This window comes from Artemia sp. Qi Xiang Cuo, chromosome 4, assembly GCF_049724085.1.
Source record: "Artemia sp. Qi Xiang Cuo chromosome 4, ASM4972408v1, whole genome shotgun sequence".
Classification (NCBI taxonomy): Eukaryota; Metazoa; Arthropoda; class Branchiopoda; order Anostraca; family Artemiidae; genus Artemia; species Artemia sp. Qi Xiang Cuo.
In genome coordinates, this window is record NC_142797.1 from 79448405 (window position 1) to 79469524 (window position 21120).

At 36.1% G+C, this 21120-nt stretch overlaps 1 protein-coding gene across 1 annotated transcript in view; it reads left to right on the forward strand.

Annotated features, from left to right (window-relative positions):
• The window catches only part of LOC148953474 (anoctamin-3-like), a 433736-nt gene that overhangs the window by 87198 nt on the left and 325418 nt on the right, over window positions 1-21120 (forward strand). Inside the window, exon 4 of the mRNA XM_089087971.1 lies at window positions 806-930. Within this exon, the coding sequence (XP_088944097.1) occupies window positions 806-930 (125 nt within the window). The remainder of the gene's footprint in view (window positions 1-805; window positions 931-21120) is intronic.

Consider the following 21120-nt stretch of genomic DNA (forward strand, 5'->3'; position numbering starts at 1 on the left):
GATAAGCCTGCATAATTCCAGCATAGTGAGAAACAGGTCAGTTTTCTTTAGTATATCTTTGCCCTTATGGTACTATATGGCTCATTTTTCATTTTTCGCTGTCATTTTCACTTGATTTGGAGAAATTGACTCCAACTTTGTCCCCCCCCCCCGGGATTTGGCGAAATTGTGCCACTGCTCTCTCCTTTTACGCCTTGTAGGCACCATAAAAGAAGTTCAAAACTGTCCTTTTGGGGATTGTTTATGCTGGGGGAGCGTTTCATGTGACAATTAACTTTTACATCAAAATCTTTAAAGTACCAATGAGTGAAAATGAAATCTGATTGTTCGAACTAGCTAGTCGGAAACTTACACAACCTAATATATCTTTAAAAATTAGTAAAAAAAAAAAAATCAGAATTAAATTTTAATTATAAAAAAATGCTTATACTTTCATAGAGTTCTTGGTAGTAGCGGAGGACAAACTTAAAATAAAGAAACATGGGTGAAAATCAGCGAAAAATAATATTGCACCCAATATTTTAAGAATGTTTAACTTTCCTTTTAAGATATCTTTGTCTTTGGAAATTAATCAATGCAACACTGACGAAAATGTGGCACTGCCTTAAAAACCTTATTATTTTGAAACAACTGACACTAGAAAATTGGGATTTTTAGGCATAAACAGACATAAGATAGGTTCAGGAGGGGGGGATAGATTTATTTTCTTGTTCTTGGTCCCTTAAAAAAACCTTCGTCCCAGATATCTCCTCAGCATTTGATTATGTTTTTATCCATATGTAATATGTATTTACTTTTTTTCCAGCAAAAAGAAGAGAGGCCGAAGACAGCTGGCAAGATCAAAACATCCTCATCAAATATCCTAAAGAACAAAGCACCACAGAAGAAAAATCCTTACACGGCTATTTTTTCTCTTTCGAAGCTTGAACAGTAATCTTTTATTCAGTCATCCATTCCTTGTTGTGTTTTGATAAAAATGCATGCTTACATAATAAATTACAGCTTAAATTTCGTCGCAATTGACAAGGATAATAAGTTCATGATAGAATATGGTCTTTTCCATGGACTAAGAATTATTTTTGTAAGGGAAGACAAGTTGGCCATCTTTAGTGGCTTTGGGGGCAAGGAGAGACAGTTGTTCCCAGGCGCAGCTACTGAAGGGGTGCCAAACTTTTTTTTTTTGTCAATACTATGATCTACTTAGTTTGTAGTAGTGATTGTGGTGGGGGGGGGGAGGAGCCAAATTTTTCACGGAAGTTGAAAATCTTAGCTACGCCTCGGGTCAGCTTTCGAGTTTTTCGAATTTTAATCTACAGAGAGACAGAGAAAACCTTATGAATCAAATCTTTGCTTTCTTTGCACTTGCTTAAAATTTCGCACGCGAGGTTTTAAAACCAATCGTGTATAGGCAGGGCTATATGTCTCTCTAAAAAAAAAAATAAGGAATAGCGTGAATAACTTACTAAACTACGGCACAGACGTAAAGCAATCAAATTAAATCTCACTTTTTACGACTAATTTTCAGCAAAGCAATCTCTCTTTTTGTTTTGCTTAAACAGTATCTACGCTTCTGTCATTTGTCCTTATTGCTATTAAATTAAAAAAAAAGTTATTTCAGCTGAAAGTAAGGAGCTCCTATAAAACTTAAAACAAAAGAAATTATATAGTAAAACGGCCCTTTTCAGGAGTTTTTTTAAGAACTGAGATAAAAATTCAAACTATAGCTTAAAGAGCAAGGTGGTCAGGGGGGTCTAGTTCCCCTCACATAATGTCTGTTCGTCTTAAGTTTTAATGTTGCTCCTTACTTTAAGTTGAAAAAACTTGTTCTTCTATTTAATTTCTGATCGTTTTTCAGACAATGCCAGAAAAATTGCCTCCCCCCTCCATTAAAATCTCTCCACGAAAAATTTATCCATGTAAAGTTCCTCCCGCTTAAAGCAACAACCCCCTCCCGAAAATTCCTCCCAGGTAATTCCATCGTCACTCAAAACTCCCCTCGGAAAATTCCCTGTGGACAAATAGGCCTGAAAAATTCTTCTCAGCCAACTTTTATTTGAACAAAAAAATAATTTAATTTCTGGTCGTTTTTCAAAACATGCCGGAATTCCCCCTTCCCCTCTGAGAAAACTTTTCCCGGAAATCCCTCCTCCCAATGGATGGGTTCTTCCGCGAATACTATCCCCCTCCCATTGAGAGTTTTTTCAGCGGAAAATTCATTCCTCACGAAAAAATATCGCAGACATTTTCAGCCCCTCTGAAAATTACCTTGAACAACTCTCCCGGAACATCTCCTCATGCAAAATTGAGTCACCAAAAAGAAAGTAAGACAGGTTAGGTTAGGTTAGGTTAGGTTAGGTTAGGTTACCTAACCTAACCTAACCTAACCTAACCTCACAAGAATTTTGTGGGGTCATGCCATCACCAAAGGAACAGTTATTAGATTTTTCAACTATGTTGAAAAAATAGCTATCTCAAAGTTTTTATGGGATGACTCTGGAGAAAAAACGGAGCGGGAGGGAGCTAGCGGCCCTCCAATCCTCTTGTTCGCTTAAAAAGGGTACTAGAACTTTGGATTTCCAAAGTTCTAATACTAGTAACTAAAATATGGATTATGGTCATTCTAGAGTTACAACCTAGTAATGTCAATTGGGAGGGGGCTTGTGACCCCTGGATTTTGAAAGTGGCTATTTTTCTTCAAAAATATCTCTTTTTAGTATTTTCATTTAAAAAATTAAAAAAATGACAAATTTCCCCCTCCCCTTAAATTTTGATAAACACATTCCCTCCCCCCCCTAAGTTTTCTTGAATTTGCAACTCTATCACAAGCACCATTTGTTTATCTGAAATAGCCCATATTGAAATAGGTATCCAGGACATGGAAAAAATAATTTAAATGTCAAAATTCCCTTTCCCAACTTTTGTTGTGGGTGAGAAAAGAGGATACACAGCATTTTGGAGGATAAAAGTTTAGTTTTGAAAAAGCAATAAGATTGGAGAAGATCGGTTTTTGGTTGAATCTTTTCCGATCAGTTAATTCAACTTTAGATCGATCAGTCGGTTTCAACCGATCCTTGTTTAGTTAGATGGGGTTGGCTGTAGAATAGAGTTTACAAAAAAAGCTTCACATAGTGTCTACCAATCTAAAATGGAGTTGAACCCGTTTTCAAGCTTAATTTGTTTCACTCCGTTACTCATTCTAAGATTTAATATTAACACACGTAATTGACTTTTAAGAGCAAGCTTCTCTTAGGATTTTTTTTCGGCAGCCAGATTTCACATCACCCAACGAAAAAAAAAATGAAATACTCACTGTACTCTCAGGGTACAATATTCTCTCTACGGGGCAAATACTCACTGTCGCTCGCTTCTGAACATGTCTTGAAAGGGTTGTTTCTCCGGTCGATAAAGCTATGCGTTGGTAAAAGCTGTGCTATTAGTAGGCCTATCTGTTTCAAACCCTTAGAAAATTCCAACCCCCTCTGAAAATTTCCCTCAGGAAACTTCCCCGGAACATCTCCACATGCAAAGTTAATGCAACTTAAGATCGGTCATAATAGGCGGAATTCGTATAGGGATGTCGCTTGAAACAAATTTGACATCGCTTATTTTTGCCAGAAAGCTTACCTTTTCTTTTTAACTTACTTTTTAAAAAATAGTTTTGACGGTGGAAATCATACAGAAGAATTTGGCTTCAATGTTTCAGCTTTACTGTAGCTAAAATGTACTAAAACTCAGGAGAAAAATTGACATGCATATTGCTTTGTTTTGCTGAAAAAATTCCTGGTCGGACATACAAGTAGCCGCTCGGACTGTAGAACCAGATTTCCGATTCTAGAGACTGGAGATCCACCTCCAGGTATTCAAGGGTGCACACCGGGCATTAGGAAGCTGAAAACCCTTTGCGTATATCTAGTAAAGAAAACTCAAGGAGAACAGTGGCGGAACCAGGGGGTGAGGGGGACGCGCGCCCCCCTAGCGGAGTCTAAAGTAGTGTAATTTACTTAATTAACTCGAGTTTGCGTTAATTTAACTTATTCCTAACGCAAGTTTATCGGATCAACCTATTTTGCGCCCCCCTAAAAAAAATTTCGGATCAACCTTTTTTGCACCCCCCTCCCATAAAAAAATCCTGGATCCACCCCTGGAGTAGAGGGAAGGGTATCTTTTGAAGGAAATGTAGAACTCTATGATACTGATTATATGTAAAAAAGTAAAAAAAAAAGATTACTGGGACGTGTGTTTTGAACAAAAAATGTTGATTCTGAAAAAAAAAATCCGAAGTTTTTGACCCCTGAACCTGGGCCCGTGTTTCCAATAGTTTTTATCATTCTATTTAAAAATTCTTTAGCTAGCAAATAAAAGATAGGGAATGAAATTACCTGGAACCATTCCAGAGATAGAGCTGCTAAATTGTGATTGATTTGCTGCTTAATTTCCATGTTATCTATTAGTCTGTTATTGAAATCATACATCTTGTTTGTATTAAATAAAAAAAAACAGGTTTTTTTTTAACTGAAAGCAAGGAACGACGTTAAAACTTAAAACGAACAGAAATTATGCCTTATATGAAAGGGGCTGTCCCCTCCTCAACGCCTCGCTCTTTACGCTAAAGTTTTTTATTGTTTAAAAAAATAGAGTTGTGAGAAAGTCAAACTTTAGCATAAAGAGCGAAGCGTTAAGGAGGGGACACCCCCTTTCATATAAGGAATAATTTCTGTTCGTTTTAAATTTTAACGTCGTTCCTTGCTTTCAGTTAAAAAAAAACCTGTTTTTTTTATTTAATTTTTGAACGTTTTTGAATAAACGCAGGTTTTGATCTTGGCTCACCATACATTAAAAATTAAAACAAAATTTGCATATTAATTTACTTTTATTTGGTTAAATGGCTTTCTCGAAACTTGTTTAATTTTATTTACTTACGAATTAACTTACGTAACGAACTTCTATATTCATATATTTTTAATACGTATATTAGGGGGTTCGCCGCCTAGTCAATACCATTCTCTTTAAGATAAGGTTCGAATTTTTTTCCAGTTCTTTAAAAATGACAGCTTAGTCACAAAAGCTGTTAATTAGAATAAATTGCTCTTATGAAAGTACTAAAAAATCTTTGGCTTAAAGGGCAAGGTATTGACTAGGGGGCGAACCCAATCATATATGTAATATTTTCTGTTCGTTTAAAGTTTTGATGCTGCTGCTGTTGCAGCTGAAAAACTTTTTTTTATATTTAATTTCTGATCTTTTTTTAAATAATGCTGGGAAGTCCGGTGTCTTCTTCATAGCAATGTCCCTTCACCCATGAAAACTTCGTTCATGGAAAGATCCTCCCACATAGCCCCCGACCAACCCCCCCCCCACTACCAGAAAAAATCTCCCTGAAAACGTCTGTATACTTCCCAATAGCCAATACCATATGTTAACATTGGGTAAAGTTTGTAACTTTCAGCCCTCCCCCCGGGAACTTCGGGGTATTAACTCATCCTAAAAGACATACTTATAATATTTTCGAACATGCTGAACAAAATGGCTATCTCAACATTTTGATCGGGTGACTTTGGGAAAAAATGATCGTGGGAAGGGGCATAGTTGCTTTCCATTTTTCGGTCACTTAAAAAGGGCAGTAGAGCTTTTAATTTCCATTCCAATGAGCCCTACCGCGATATTCTAGGACCACTGGGTCGATACGATCACCCCTGGGAAAAAAAAAAAAAATAAACACGCACTCGTGATCTTTCTTCTGGCAAAAAAAAAAATGCAAAATTCCACATTTTTGTAGATAAGAGCTTGAAACCTCTACAATAGGGTTCTCTGATACGCTGAATATGATGATGAGATTTTCATTAAGGTTCTATAACTTTTAGGGGGTCTTTTCCCCTTTTTTCGAAAATCAGCCAAATTTTCTCAGGCGCGTAACTTTTGATAGGTAGGACTAAACTTAATGAAGCTTATATATTTTAAATCAGCATTAAAATTTAATTATTTTGATGCATCTATTTGTATCAAAATACCGTTTTCTAGAGTTTCGGTTACCATTGAGCCGGGTCTGTAGAGGTTACAGTTCGTTACCACGAACTGTTTGATAATCTGTTATGATTACGTCCGACTGTTTCTAGTGAATGATTCAAGTTTTAACCTTTCGTTTGTTTTGAAGGAATATTCGTGTAAAATAATCATTTAAGAGTGGAGGTGAAAAATTTTAAACCTTTTGGAAAAAATCAAAGAGCTTTCTCAAATTTTTGAGCTAAATTTCCTTTTTTTATTCTTTGTTGCATAGATCCAGCATATGAAGAATTTTATGTGGCTTCCGATTTAAATGTAAATTTTAAAATGTTTAATGATCTAGGAGCTATTGAGTTTTGTTTGTTTAAAACTTTGTACCTATCTAGTTTTTAGATTGTCATGTTTTTTTTTCCAATTTCTATACTGTAGGGTCTGAGTGCTTAGACCTTTTACAGGGGCAATTTCCCTCCATTTTTTAATAATAATCCGATTTATTGAATAAAATAAATACACAGAAATTCTCGTTAAAAGTTTTACATTACCCCTAGTCAAGGCCGTACCCAGGATTTTTTTTTCAGAGTAGGTTTTATTTTAAAAAATCGGGGGGGGGGGGGTTACACAAAAAAAAACTCAAAAAACGCATACAAAATTTGTTTATATCAGTGTTTGTTTCGTATTTTTGAGTCAGACAATCATTTCAGGGGGGATTCAAACCGTGTAACCCCCCCCCCCATGGATGCGGCCCTGCCTCTAGTGACACCATCGGACGTCCTCTAGAAGTAATTTAATTCTCTTTTGTTCTATAGCAGACGAACATCAGCAACTTTTCGTCTTCTGCTTCCCTCTTTAAATATTGACACACTCAATAATCAAACAACCCCGTGTTGTTTAAACAACCTGTGTGTTGTGTTGTTTAAAAAAAATAAAATATTTGTGGGTCATTAAATGGCTAAAGAAAGCCTAAAGAAGTTACCCCCGCCTCCCTTTCCTTTTTTCATTCCATAAAAAGTGAAATTTGAAAATGACAAGAAGGTTAATCAGATTGTAATTGGCTCTCGTATAGGTCCGTAAAGGTCGTTATTTTTGCTGATGGCAAAACTGCAAATGAATATTTTGCATATTGATAAAACTTGCTATGGACTCTTCGAGTTCAGAATTTATATAAGACTAATAAGAGACAGTTTTTATCACCAGAAGCTAATGCTAAGTTGGTGAAACATTTTTTCCCCTAGAGCTTACTGTTCCTATTTTGCTAGTTTTGACACGAGATGGGATTTGACATGGGACGCCCCAAAATGGGATTTTAGCTTCTATTGTCATTTGTAGCCGAATCGAGATTATTTTGATTAATCTAGTAGTAAAATGTTATTTTGAAAACAAGTTTACAGGAATTTTGAAAAAGAGCCTGAAACCCCTCGAAAATATCGGGGGTTGAAACGAAAAGTATGCCATTGAAATAGTCACTGTCGAAAACCCTATAAAGGATGCTTATAGCCCCCCCTCCACCACCTTGAACAACAAGGAAATCACTATTTTGCATGGGTAGCACTGATGCGCCCTGTTTTTGTTCGTTTCTTCTTCTTTTTTCTTTGCCCCTAGCGGGGTACTAGAACGTTATAGCGTATTGAGCGCATTTGAACGTTAGAGCGCATTTGAGAGCTGTATTAGGGCGCATTTGAAAGCTAATAATCATAAAGTGCTATGGCACCCATAAACTGCAGTTTAAGGGCCCATTTCGGAATGGAAAGGCTGGGTGGGGTCCTGGAACATCATAGAGAGCTCCTTAAGGGCTAGTTTGAAAGATAACCTTTATATCTAATTGTTATTAATAAATACGACTTCATAACGCCATCATAAAGTGCCATATTGCGCCCAAAAAGTGCGCTTTGGGTTGTTTCTCCAGTTTTTTCATTGGATATGCCAAAGAAGGGTCTTTTCAAATGAAAAGATGAAAAGACTCCAAAAAAGGCATTTTTCAAAATCTAGGACGGGTCAAGAAACTATGGGGATAAGGGCAATCTTCCCCCTCAATTGCTGTAAATAGAAATAGCTGGTGCGCAGCTTGACAGAGAGATCTGTAAAGGCGCAATTCAAAGCTATTAATCATTTCAGCCAGTTTTTGTGGATCTATAGCGGGAAAGAGAATTACAAAGTCGCATCGAGCGACGAGCTCGATGAAAAAATTCAAATGGATTTACTGAAAAAAATGTGCATAGTCAGTTTGAGGAATAAATATGCTGATATTTATTCCTTAAAATTTTAATTAATTTTTGATTTCTTAAAGTTATACAAATGAAAACATTTAAAAGAATTTTGTCAGTAAAGTAAAAATTATATTCTGGGTTTTAGAAAGCATAAGGTTTAGAACCCTACTCATATTAATTTCTGCTCGTTTTGAGTTTGACTTGTTTTAATTTCTGTTTGTTTTGGGTTTTGATTATTTATTGATACTGATTCGTGGTAGGTGTATGCTTATTAGATTATTTGATTCTGTTTTTGTTCATTTTTGGTTTAATGGAGTTCTTAAAATTTTTTTTTTTTTTGAAAAGCTTATTTTGTGCAAATAGTTTTTTTTATTAATTTCTGTTCGTTTTATGTTTACATAGTCTTTTTCAGGGAGAAAGACTGAGCCTCTTCTGAAGTTAAACAACCATCCCTACCATAAAAACCTTAAATACCCCCCTGGACACAACTTACAACCCTTGCCCCTAATCTCTGGGGTTTGTTTCAACCCCAAAAGCCTTGTTATATGATAATAATACTATTTTGAAGAAATGGGATTTGAGGAAGACTGATCAAAAAATAAGTGTTTCTGGCCAACATTGATTGCGTCGGTATTCTCTTATAGGTGCGAAACCGGGGACTAGTGGTAATTGTAATAGCAATGGTAGCATACAAATATTAAACTTTAAATGCCCCCAGGGCATGACTTACAACCCTTACCATGAGGTTTGTTTTGTCATCCTTTTGTCATCCATTTGTCATCCTCAAAGACCTAATTTCCAGAACTTTAAACCACGTTAAACAAAATGGTCATCTCAAAATTTTGATTGAACGTGTTTGGGGATACGGTGGGTGTGAGATGGGGGTTAGTTGCCCTTCAATCATTTTCGAATATAAAAAAGGGTACTAGCCCTTTCAATTTCAAATTGAGTGAGCCCTTTCAACTACTTTGAACAAAATGGCTATCTCAAAATTTTGATTGGATGAGTTTGCATAAATGGTAGGCGTGGAAGGGGTGTTAGTTGCCTTCCAATTACTTTCGACTATTAAAAAAGGGCACTAGCCATTTCAATTTCCAATCGAATGAGCCCTTTTTGAAGTTTCTACGACAACACTTTCTATAAAAACCTTATATCCCCCCAGGGCCTAACTTACAACCCTTGCCCTGGGGGCTTTGAGGGTGTTGTCATTCTCAAAGACCTAATTTGCAGAACGTTCAACTACGTTGAACAAAATGGCTATCTCAAAATTTTGATTAGATGTGTTTGGGGAAAATTTGGGCTTGAGAGGGGGGTTAGTTGCCCTCGAATCACTTTCGACTATTAAAAAGAGCACTAGCCCTTTGAATTTCCAATCGAATGAGCCTTTTTTAGTAGTAAGGGCCCAATTCGTTGAAAATATACATGCACTTTCACAAGCCTGAGGCATGAATATACAGTGTAGTCTAACCGGTACATTGGCTTGCCAGGGTCGGTCACCTATTTCTATGAACGGTACTTGTCCTACCAGACGGGTTTCTGCAAAGTGTTATGGGCTTCCTTGAAAAAATACCAGTTTAAAAAAAAAATAAACATGTATCCATGATCTTTCTTCTGGCCAAAAAAAAAATAAAAATTCCAATCAAAACTGGTCAGACGTGTTAATAACATGTAAGTTATAGCTATCTGATAACTCGTTCAGTATCGCATCTATTATTAGCGGTATCAATGGTATTTCATTTGCGTAAAGCTATCTCGATTTGCCAAAATTTTTATCGTTTGCATAAAACTAACTCAATTTGCAAAAATGGTATTCCATTTGCGTAACTCTGCTCTGAATGTTCTTAATGAGGATATAAATAATATAGAATGACATTGTGACTTGACCTAGCTTTACCTCTCCGATGTTGTCTGTATAATACACAAGTAACGTTTGAAAAGTATTGTCAATTTAAAATAGGATCTAACGTTCATAAAAGATGATTTTAGAAGAGGATTTGAGGGTGAAACTCTGTGGTCGTTATAATACACAAGTTCCATTTAAAGAGGGTTGTGAGGTCCCTTACCACAACCCCAAAGGGCTCCGACCCCCCCTACCCTAATCCCGAAGGAAACCCCCAGTCCTCCAAGGTTCTCTGGGTTCCCAAAGGGCCCCCGGCGCCCCAATGGCTCCTGAATCCCCCATTATAATACTTTTTAAGGCTTTATTATATCTTTTCAGAACAAATTATTATTTTAGGGAATTATTTCGGTGAAACAGTTAGAGAAATTTTAAAATATGATTTAATAGATGATTTTAGAAGAGGATTTGAGGGTGAAACTTGGTGGTCGTTATAATACACAAGTTCCATTTGAACAGTGTTGTGAGGTCCCATACCACAACCCCAAAGGGCTCCGACCCCCCCCCCCCACCCCAACTCCGAATGAACCCCCGGTCATCAAAGGTTCTCTGGGTTCCCAAAGGGCCCCCGGCGCCCCAATGGCTCCTGAGTCCCTCATAATAATACCTGTTTAGGCTTTATTACATCTTTTCAGAACAAATTATTCTTTTGGGGAATTATTTCAGTTAAACGGGTATAGTCATTTTAAAAGATGATTTAAAAGATAATTTTAGAAGAGGATTTGAGGGTGAAACTCGGTGGTCGTTATAATACACAAGTTCCATTTGAACAGTGTTGTGAGGTCCCCTACCACAACCCCAAAGGGTTCCGATCCCCCCCCCCCAACCCCGAAGGAACCCCCGGTCCTCAAAGGTTCTCCGGGCTCCCAAAGGGCCCCGGCGCCCCAATGGCTCCTGAGTCCCCCATTATAATACTTTTTAAGGCTTTATTATATCTTTTCAGAACAAATTATTATTTTAGAGAATTATTTCGGTGAAACAGTTAGAGACACTTTAAAAGATGATTTAATAGATGATTTTAGAAGAGGATTTGAGGGTGAAAATCAGTGGTCGTTATAATACACAAGTTCCATTTGAACAGTGTTGTGAGGCCCCCTACCACAACTCCAAAGGGCTCCGATCCCCCCACCCCAACCTCGAAGGAAGCCCCCGGTCCTCAAAGGTTCTCTGGACTCCCAAAGGGCCCCCGGCGTCCCAATGGCTCCTGAGTCCCCCATTATAATACTTTTTAAGGCTTTATTATATCTTTTCAGAACAAATTATTATTTTAGGGAATTATTTCGGTGAAACAGTTAGAGACATTTTAAAAGATGATTCAAAAGATGGTTTTAGAAGAGAATTTGAGGGTGAACCTCGGTGGTCGTTATAATACACAAGTTCCATTTGAACAGTGTTGTGAGGTCACCTACCACAGCCCCAAAGGGCTCCCATCCCCCCCCCCCAAATCCGAAGAAAGCCACCCGTCCACAAAGGTTCCCCAAGCACCCAAAGGGCCCCCGGCGCCCCAATGGCTCCTGAGTCCCCCATTATAATACTTTTTAAGGCTTTATTATATCTTTTCAGAACAAATTATTATTTTAGGGAATTATTTCAATGAAACAGTTAGAGTCATTTTAAAAGATGATTGAAAAGATGATTTTAGAAGAGGATTTGAGGGTGAAACTCTGTGGTCGTTATAATACACAAGTCCCATTTGAACAGTGTTGTGAGGTCTCCTATCCCAACCCCAAAGGGTTCCGACCCCCCTACCCCAACCCTGAAGGAAGCCACAGGTCCTCAAAGGTCCCCCCAAGCTCCCAAAGGACCACCCATCCCTCAGGGGCCCCCTCAAACCCTCAAAGACCCTCCCCGGGCTCCCGTCTTTCGTAGGTGAATATTGTCTAAAACTTACGTTTTGGGGTGTATGGGTTGCTATTTTTGACTTTTCGGAGTTGGATTTCTTAGTCTTTCATAGGTATGTGTTGTCTGAAATCTATGATTTTGAATGGGTGGTTTGCTATTTTTGACTTTCTTGAGCTGGATTTCTTACCCTTTCATAGGTGTGTGTTGTCAGAAAATTATGATTTGGGATGTGTAGTTTGCTAGTTGAACTTTTCAGAGCTAGATTTCTTAGTCTTTCGTTGCTGTGTGTTTTCTGAAATCTATGATTTGGGATGTGTGGGTTGCTATTTTTTTACTTTTCTGAGCTGGACTTCTTAGCCTTTCATAGGTATGTGTTGTCTGAAACTCATGATTTGGGACGAGTGGTTTGCTATTTTTGACTTTTCTGAGCTAGATTTCTTAGCATTTCGTTGGGGTGTGTTGTCTGAAACCTATGATTTAGGATATGACATTTTTAGTCTAATTGCGTAGCTACTAAATGAATATTTTTATTCTATCTATTGGTATCAATATTCCGTTGTTTTTTTTTAGAGTTTTCGGTTACTATTAAGCCTTAAGTGTCTGAAATCATGAATTAGAATATTCAGTTAGCTTTTTGGGTTTTCAGACACAGTTTTTTAGATGGTCGTGGGTGTTAGGTTCCTGGAGGGTTTTATGACTCCTCCCTCCAATGAATTCAGTTGGTTTTAGGACTCATCCCCCTAGCCATAACTCCATTCAACCTTGAGCGAAGATATAAAAGTTTAATGAAGTATTTTTCTACTTAACAACTACATTAATAGCTTCCAAGATGATGGGACTGTATGAAACATAATTTAACAGTTACAGAGAGTCCAATGAATCCTCCCTGCAATGACTTCCAAGGGTTTTATGACTCCTCCCCACAATGAATTCAGATGGTTTTAGGACTCATCCACTTAGGTATAACTCCATTCAACCTTGAGTGAAGATATAAAAGTTTGATGAAGTGTTTTTCTACTTATCAACTACATTAATAACTTCCAAGATGATAGGACTGTATGACACAGGATTTCTCGGTTTGAAAAAGTCATCTTGCGGTGTTATATTTGAATATGCATTTTTATTATTGTCTATGGAACTCGAAGAAATTGACTGTTATCATTGGATAGTGAACTATAACATGTTTGAGTAAGATAAAAGCTTGTTGAGTACTACATTACGTCATATAAACAGACTGGGATTCCAAGATAGAGTGATTACACCCCTTAATAATACTGGTCAGGAACTGAGAAATGTTCAGGAGGAAGTCAGTGGAATTTGCAGCTTTTTCGGAGTTGAAGCACTCTACGCAAAGGGCAATGTACCTACAGATAAAGTTTTAATTCAAAAGTTTGACCCTAGGATTCCACTTTTCAATCTAGAAGAGTTTAAGTGTCCTAAATTTGAAGGGGGTTGTCACCGTCCTGAAAACGAGGTTAGGTTCTTCGCACAGTGGATACCTAAGAACATACCTGATCGTGATAAATCCATAAGACATGGTAAAAACTATTCTATACCATGGGACCATCGTTTGTGGATGTTTAAGAGTGAACTCTAAGTACTATTTTTATGTAAACATTTGTTGTTGTGTTTCTGTTTCTCAAAAAAAAATCTGTTAAAAGGTTTAAACAATAAATATCTTTAAGCTTAACCCGTCTTTATTTTTTAGAATAGTTCTATTGTAAGCAATCAACAAACTCTTTCATGAAGAAAAATTGTAAGTAAGTAACAAACTCTTTCTTGAATTCACCTCCTGGATAAAAAAAGACATTTCGTTCAAGAAATCATAACAAAATTCTAAGTAAGTAACAAACTGTTTATTGTTTACACGACTTAGCTACACGATGTAGAAATTTAATTCAAGAAATTATGAAAAAATTCTCAGTAAGTAATAATTTCTTTCTTGAAGTCAACTCTTGGATACACAATACGGAAATTTCATTCAAGAAATTATGAAAAAATTGTAACTAAGTAGCAAATTCTTTCTTGATTTCACCTGTTGGATAAACAAAAAGACATTTCGTTCAAGAAATTATGACAAAATTCTAAGTAAGTAACAAACTCTTTATTGTTTTCACGAGTTAGATATACGATGTAGAAATTTAATTCAAGAAATTATGAAAAAATTCTCAGTAAGTAACAATTTCTTTCTTGAAGTCAACTCTTGGATACACAATACGGAAATTTCATTTAAGAAATTATGAAAATATTTGTAAGTAAGTAACAAGCTGTTTATTTATTTCACCTCTTGGATATACAGTACAGATACTTCATTCAAGGAATTATGAAAAAATCGCAAGTGAGTAACTTTTTTTCTCTCTTTATCACAAACAATTTTCACTTACCTACATGATGTAGAAACTTAATTCAAGAAATTACGAAAAAAATTCTCAGTAAGTAACAATTTCTTTCTTGAAGTCAACTCTTGGATACACAATAAGGAAATTTCCTTCAAGAAATTATGAAAAAATTGTAACTAAGTAGCAAATTCTTTCTTGAATTCACCTGTTGGATAAACAAAAAGACATTTCGTTCAAGAAATTATGACAAAATTCTAAGTAAGTATCAAACTCTTTATTGTTTTCACGAGTTAGATATACGATGTAGACGACATAGCTTTATTTCATTTTTTAAGCTTAATTGAGCCGAGGTTACGTGGCCCCCCGAAACCACGTCTAAACTAACCTTAAAAAAATGAAATAAAGCTATGTCGAGTTTGCATGTCTCTCTCACTATGTATGCGCCGTCGCGGTGTGTAACCAATCACCAATCATGTTATTGTATATTGAGCACAACCTCCGCTGTCTCTGATTGGTCCCTAAAAACCAGTCTGGTTGAAAACGTGGAGTTTTCGTGCTGGTGACGTTTTTACAATGTGTAGGAACCAGTGGGGAATCCCCACTCTTTTGGAAAGGTACCAAGGAAAGGCAAGCAAATAGCATGTAGTTTCAAAACGTGTTTAATCACGTGTCTTGAATGAAGTATCTGTACTGTATATTCAAGAGGTGAAATCAATAAAGAGCTTGTTACTTCTCAAATAATAAACCCCAGGAGTCAAACACACACGAAAATATAAAAATCCTAGGTCTGAAAATCCCCAAACAACCAATTAAATATTCTAATTCATGATTTCGGGCAAGTCAAACTATGAAATACTAAATTTAACTTCTCAAATAATAAATCTCAGGAACCTAACACCCACGAAAATCTAAAAAACTAGGTCTGAAAACCCAAACAGCTAATTAACTATTCTAATTCATGATTTCAGGCAAGTAAAACCACAAAATACTAAAGTTAACTTCTCAAATAATAAACCCCAGGAATCAAAAACACACGAAAAACTAAAAAACCTAGGTCTGAAAATACCCGAACAGCCAATTAAATTTTCTAATTCATGATTTCAGGCACGTCAAATACGAAATACTAAAGTTAACTTCTCAAATAATAAATCCCAGGAACCTAACGCCCACGAAAATCTAAAAAAAAAACTATGTCTGAAAACGCAAACAGCTAATTAACTATTCTAATTCATGATTTCAGGCAGGTAAAACCACAAAATACTAAAGTTGACTTCTCAAATAATAAACCCCTTACTGTCGACTTGGCATGTCTCTCTCACTATGTATGCACCGTCGTGGTGTGTAACCAATCACCAATCAAGTTATTGTATGCTCGTTTGGAAAGGTGCCAAGGAAAGGCATGCAAATAGCATGTAGTTTCAAAACGTGTTTAATCACGTTTCTTGAATGAAGTATCTGTACTGTATATTCAAGAGGTGAAATCAATAAAGAACTTGTTACTTACTTGCAAATATTTTTATGATTTCTTGAATGAAATTTCCGTATTGTGTATCCATGAGTTGACTTCAATAAAGAAATTGTTACTTACTGAGAATTTTTTAATAATTTCTTGAATTAAATTTCTACATCGTGTAGCTAAGTGAAAATTGTTTGTGATAAAGAGAAAAAAAAGTTACTTACTTGCGATTTTTTCATAATTTCTTAAATGAAGTATCTGTACTGTATAATTTCTTGAATGAAATTTCCGTATTGTATATCCAAGAGTTGACTTCAAGAAAGAAATTGTTACTTACTGAGAATTTTTTCATAATTTCTTGAATTAAATTTCTACATCGTGTAGCTAAGTGAAAATTGTTTGTGATAAATAGAAAAAAAAAGTTACTTACTTGCGATTTTTTTATAATTTCTTGAATCTGTACTGTATATCCAAGAGGTGAAATCAATAAAGAGTTTGTTACTTACTTACAAATATTTTCCTAATTTCTTGAACGAAATTTCCGTATTGTGTATCCAAGAGTTGACTTCGAGAAAAAAATCGTTACTCACTGAGAATTTTTTCGTAATTTCTTGAATTTAATTTCTAAATCGTCTATCTAGATCGTGAAAACAATAAAGAGTTTGTTACTTACTTAGAACTTTGTCATAATTTATTGAACGAAATGTCTTTTTGTTTATCCAACAGGTGAATTCAAGAAAGAACTTGCTACTTAGTTACAATTTTTTCATAATTTCTTGAATGAAATTTCCGTATTGTGTATCCAAGAGTTGATTTCAAGAAAGAAATTGTTACTTACTGAGAATTTTTTCATAATTTCTTGAATTAAATTCCTACATCGTGTAGCTAAGTGAAAATTGTTTGTGATAAAGAGAGAAAAAAAAGTTACTTACTTGCGATTTTTTCATAATTTCTTGAATGAAGTATCTGTACTGTATATCCAAGAGGTAAAATCAAAAAGGAGTTTGTTACTTACTTACAAATATTTTATAATTTCTTGAATGAAATTTCCGTATTGTGTATCCAAGAGTTGACTTCAAAAAAGAAATTGTTACTTACTGAGAATTTTTTCATAATTTCTTGAATTTAATTTCTACATCGTATATCTAACTCGTGAAAATAATAAAGAGTTTGTTACTTACTTAGAATTTTGTCATAATTTCTTGAACAAAACGTCTTTTTGTTTATCCAACAGATGAAATCAAGAAAGAATTTGCTACTTAGTTACATTTTTTTCATAATTTCTTGAATGAAATTTCCGTATTGTCTATCTAAGAGTTGACTTCAAGAAAGAAATTATTACTTACTGAGAATTTTTTCATAATTTCTTGAATTAAATTTCTACATCCTGTAGCTAAGTGAAAATTGTTTGTGATAAAGAGAAAAAAGTTGCTTACTTGCAATTTTTTCATAATTCCCTGAATGAAGTATCTGTATTGTACATCCTAGATGTTGAATAAATAAACAATGTGTTACTTACTTAAAAATGTTATCACTGGTTCTTTTGTTTTAGGTCCGTATTTAGCGCACACTAGACGACTTTATTAACGTTATAGTTACTTACCAGGAATTTTTTTCATAATGTTTATAACGACACTTTCTAAAAATGTTATCTATTTCGTGTAATCAATAAGCAGCATTGTACTTAAATGGAATTTTGTCATGATTTCTTGAATGAAATGTCTTTGTTTATCCAGCAGGTGAATTCAAGAAAGAATTTGCTACCTACTTACAATTTTTCTTCATGAAAGAGTTTGTTAATTGCTTACAATACAACTATTCTAAAGAATAAAGACGGGTTAAGCTTAAAGATATTTATTGCTTAAACGTATTAACAGATTTTTTTTTGAGAAAAAAAAACACAACAACAAATGTTTACATAAAAATAGTACTTAGAGTTCACTCTTAAACATCAACAAACGATGGTCCCATGGTATAGAATAGTTTTTACCATGTCTTATGGATTTATCACGATCAGTTATGTTCTTAGGTATCCACTGTGCGAAGAACCTAACCTCGTCTTCAGGACGGTGATAACCCCCTTCAAATTTAGGACACTTAAACTTTTCTAGATTGAAAAGTGGAATCCTAGGGTCACACTTTTGAATTAAAACTTTATCTGTAGGTACATTGCCCTTTACGTAGAGTGCTTCAACGCCGAAAAAGCTGCAAATTTTACTGACTTCTTTTTGAACATTTCTCAGTTCCTGACCACTATCATTAAGTGGTGTAATCACTCTATCGTAGAATCCCAGTCTGTTTATATGACGTAGTGTAGTACTCCGCAAGCTTTTATCATACTCAAACATATGATAGTTCACTATCCAATGATAACAGTCAACTTCTTTGAGTTCCATAAACAATAATTAAAATGCACATTCAAATAAAACACCATAAAATGATTTTTTCAAAACGATAAATTATGTGTCATACTATCCTATCATCTTGGAAGCTATTAATTTAGTTGTTAAGTAGAGAAATACTTCATCAAACTTTTATACGTTCGCTCAAGGTTGAATGGAGTTATGGCTAGGGAAATGAGTCCTAAGACCATCTGAATTCATTGTGGGGAGGAGTAATAAAACCCTTGGAAGTCATTGCGGGGAGGAGTCAATCAACTCTCTGTAACTGATAAAGTCCGTGTCATACAGTCCCATCATATTTGAAGTTATTAATATAGTTGTTAAGTAGAAAAACACTTCATCAAACTTTTATTTCTTTACTCAAGGTTGAATCGAGTTATGGCTAGGGGGATGAGTCCTAAAACCATCTGAATTCATTGGAGGGAGGAGTCATAAAACCCTCCACTAACCTAACACCCATGAACAACCAAAAAACTATGTCTGAAAACCCAAACAGCTAATTAAATATTCTAATTCATGATTTAAGGCACTTAAAGCTCAATAGTAACCGAAACTCTAAAAAACGGAATATTGATACTAATAGATACAACAAAAATAGTCCTTTAGTAGCTACGCAATATTCTTTCTCATACAGTCCCATCATCTTGGAAGTTATTAATGTAGTTGTTAAGTAGAAAAATACTTCATCAAACTTTTATATCTTCGCTCAAGGTTGAATGGAGTTATGGCTAGGGGGATGAGTCCTAAGACCATCTGAATTCATTGGAGGGATGAGTCATAAAACCCTCCAGGAACCTAACACCCATGAACATCTAAAAAACTATGTCTGAAAACCCAAACAGTTAATTAAATATTCTAATTCATGATTTCGGGCACGTAAGGCTCAATAGTAACCGAAATTCTAAAAAACGGAATAATGATACCAATAGATACAACAAAGATGTTCCTTTAGTAGCTACGCAATTAGGCTAAAAATGACATATCCCAAATCATAGGTTTCAGACAACACACCCCAACGAAAGACTAAGAAATCTAGCTCAGAAAAGTCAAAAATAGCAAACCACTCGTCCCAAATCATAAGTTTGAGACAACACACACCTATGAAAGGCTAAGAAATCCAGCTCAGAAAAGTAAAAAAATAGCAACCCACACATCCCAAATCATAGATTTCAGACAACACACAGCAACGAAAGACTAAGAAATCTAGCTCTGAAAAGTTCAACTAGCAAACTACACATCCCAAATCATAATTTTCTGACAACACACACCTATGAAAGGGTAAGAAATCCAGCTCCGGAAAGTCAAAAATAGCAAACCACCCATCCCAAATCATAGATTTCAGACAACACATACCTATGAAAGAGTAAGAAATCTAACTCCGAAAAGTCAAAAATAGTAAACCATACACCCCGAAACATAAGTTTAAGACAACATTCATCAACGAAAGATGGGAGCCCGGAGAGGGTCTTTGAGGGTCTGAGGGGGCCCTTGAGGGCTGGGTGATCCTTTGGGAGCCTGGGGGACCTTCGAGGACCGGTGGCTTTCTTCAGGGTTGGGGTAGGGGGGTCGGAACCCTTTGGGGTTGGGGTAGGAGACCTCACAGCACTGTTCAAATGGAACTTGTCTATTATAACGACCACAGATTTTCACCCTCAAATCCTCTTGTAAAATCATCTTTTAAATCATCTTTTCAAATGTCTCTAACTGTTTCACCAAAATAATTCCCTAAAATAATAATTTGTTCTGAAAAGATATAATAAAGCCTTAAAAAGTATTTTAATGGGGGCTCCGGCATCTTGTGGGTACCGAAGGCCGCGGGGGTGGTTGGGGGACTTTGGAAGACCGGTGGCTGTCTTCGGATTTGGGGTGGGGGGATCAGAACTCGTTGGGGATTTGGTGCGAGACCTCATAACTCAATTCAAATGTAACGTGTGTATTATAATGACCACCGAGTTTCACCCTCAAATCCTCTTCTAAAATAATCTTTTAAATCATCTTTTAAAATTTCTCTAACTGTTTCACCGAAATAATTCCCTAAAATAATAATTTATTCTGAAAAGATATAATAAAGCCTTAAAAAGTATTATAATGGGGGCTCAGGAGCCATTGGGACGCCGGGGTCCCTTTGGGAGCCCAGAGAACCTTTGCGGACGGGGGGCTTCCTGCGGGGTTGGGGTGGGGGGATCGGAGTTCTTTGGGGTTGTGGTAGGAGGCCTCAAAACACTGTTCAAATGGAACTTGTGTATTATAAGGACCACCGAGTTTCACTCTCAAATCCTCTTCTAAAATCATCTTTTAAATCATCTTTTAAAATGTCTCTAACTGTTTCACCGAAATAATTCCCTAAAATAATATTTTGTTCTTAAAATATATAATAAAGCATTAAAATGTATTATAATGGGGGACTCAGGAGCCATTGGGGCGCCGGGGGCCCTTTGGGAGCCCAGAGAACCTTTGAGGACCGGGGGTTTCCTTCGGGGTTGGGGTGGGGGGGTGGGGGGGTCGGAACCCTTTGGGGTTGTGGTAGGGGACCTCAAAACACTGTTCAAATGGAACTTGTGTATTATAACGACCACCGAGTTTCACCCTCAAATCCTCTTCTAAAATCATCTATTAAATCATCTTTTAAAATGTCTCTAACTGTTTCACCGAAATAATTCCCAAAAATAATAATTTGTTCTGAAAAGATAATAAAGCCTTAAAAAGTATTATAATGAAGGACTCAGGAGCCATTGGGGCGCCGGGGGCCCTTTCGGGGCCCAGAGAACCTTTGAGGACCGGGGGTTTCGTTCGGGGTTGGGGTGGGGGGTTGGAGCCCTTTGGGGTTGTGGTAAGGGACCTCACAACACTGTTCAAATGGAACTTGTGTATTATAACGACCACAGAGTTTCACCCTCAAATCCTCTTCTAAAATCATCTTTTATGAACGTTAGATCCTATTTTAAATTGACAATACTTTTCAAACGTTACTTGTGTATTA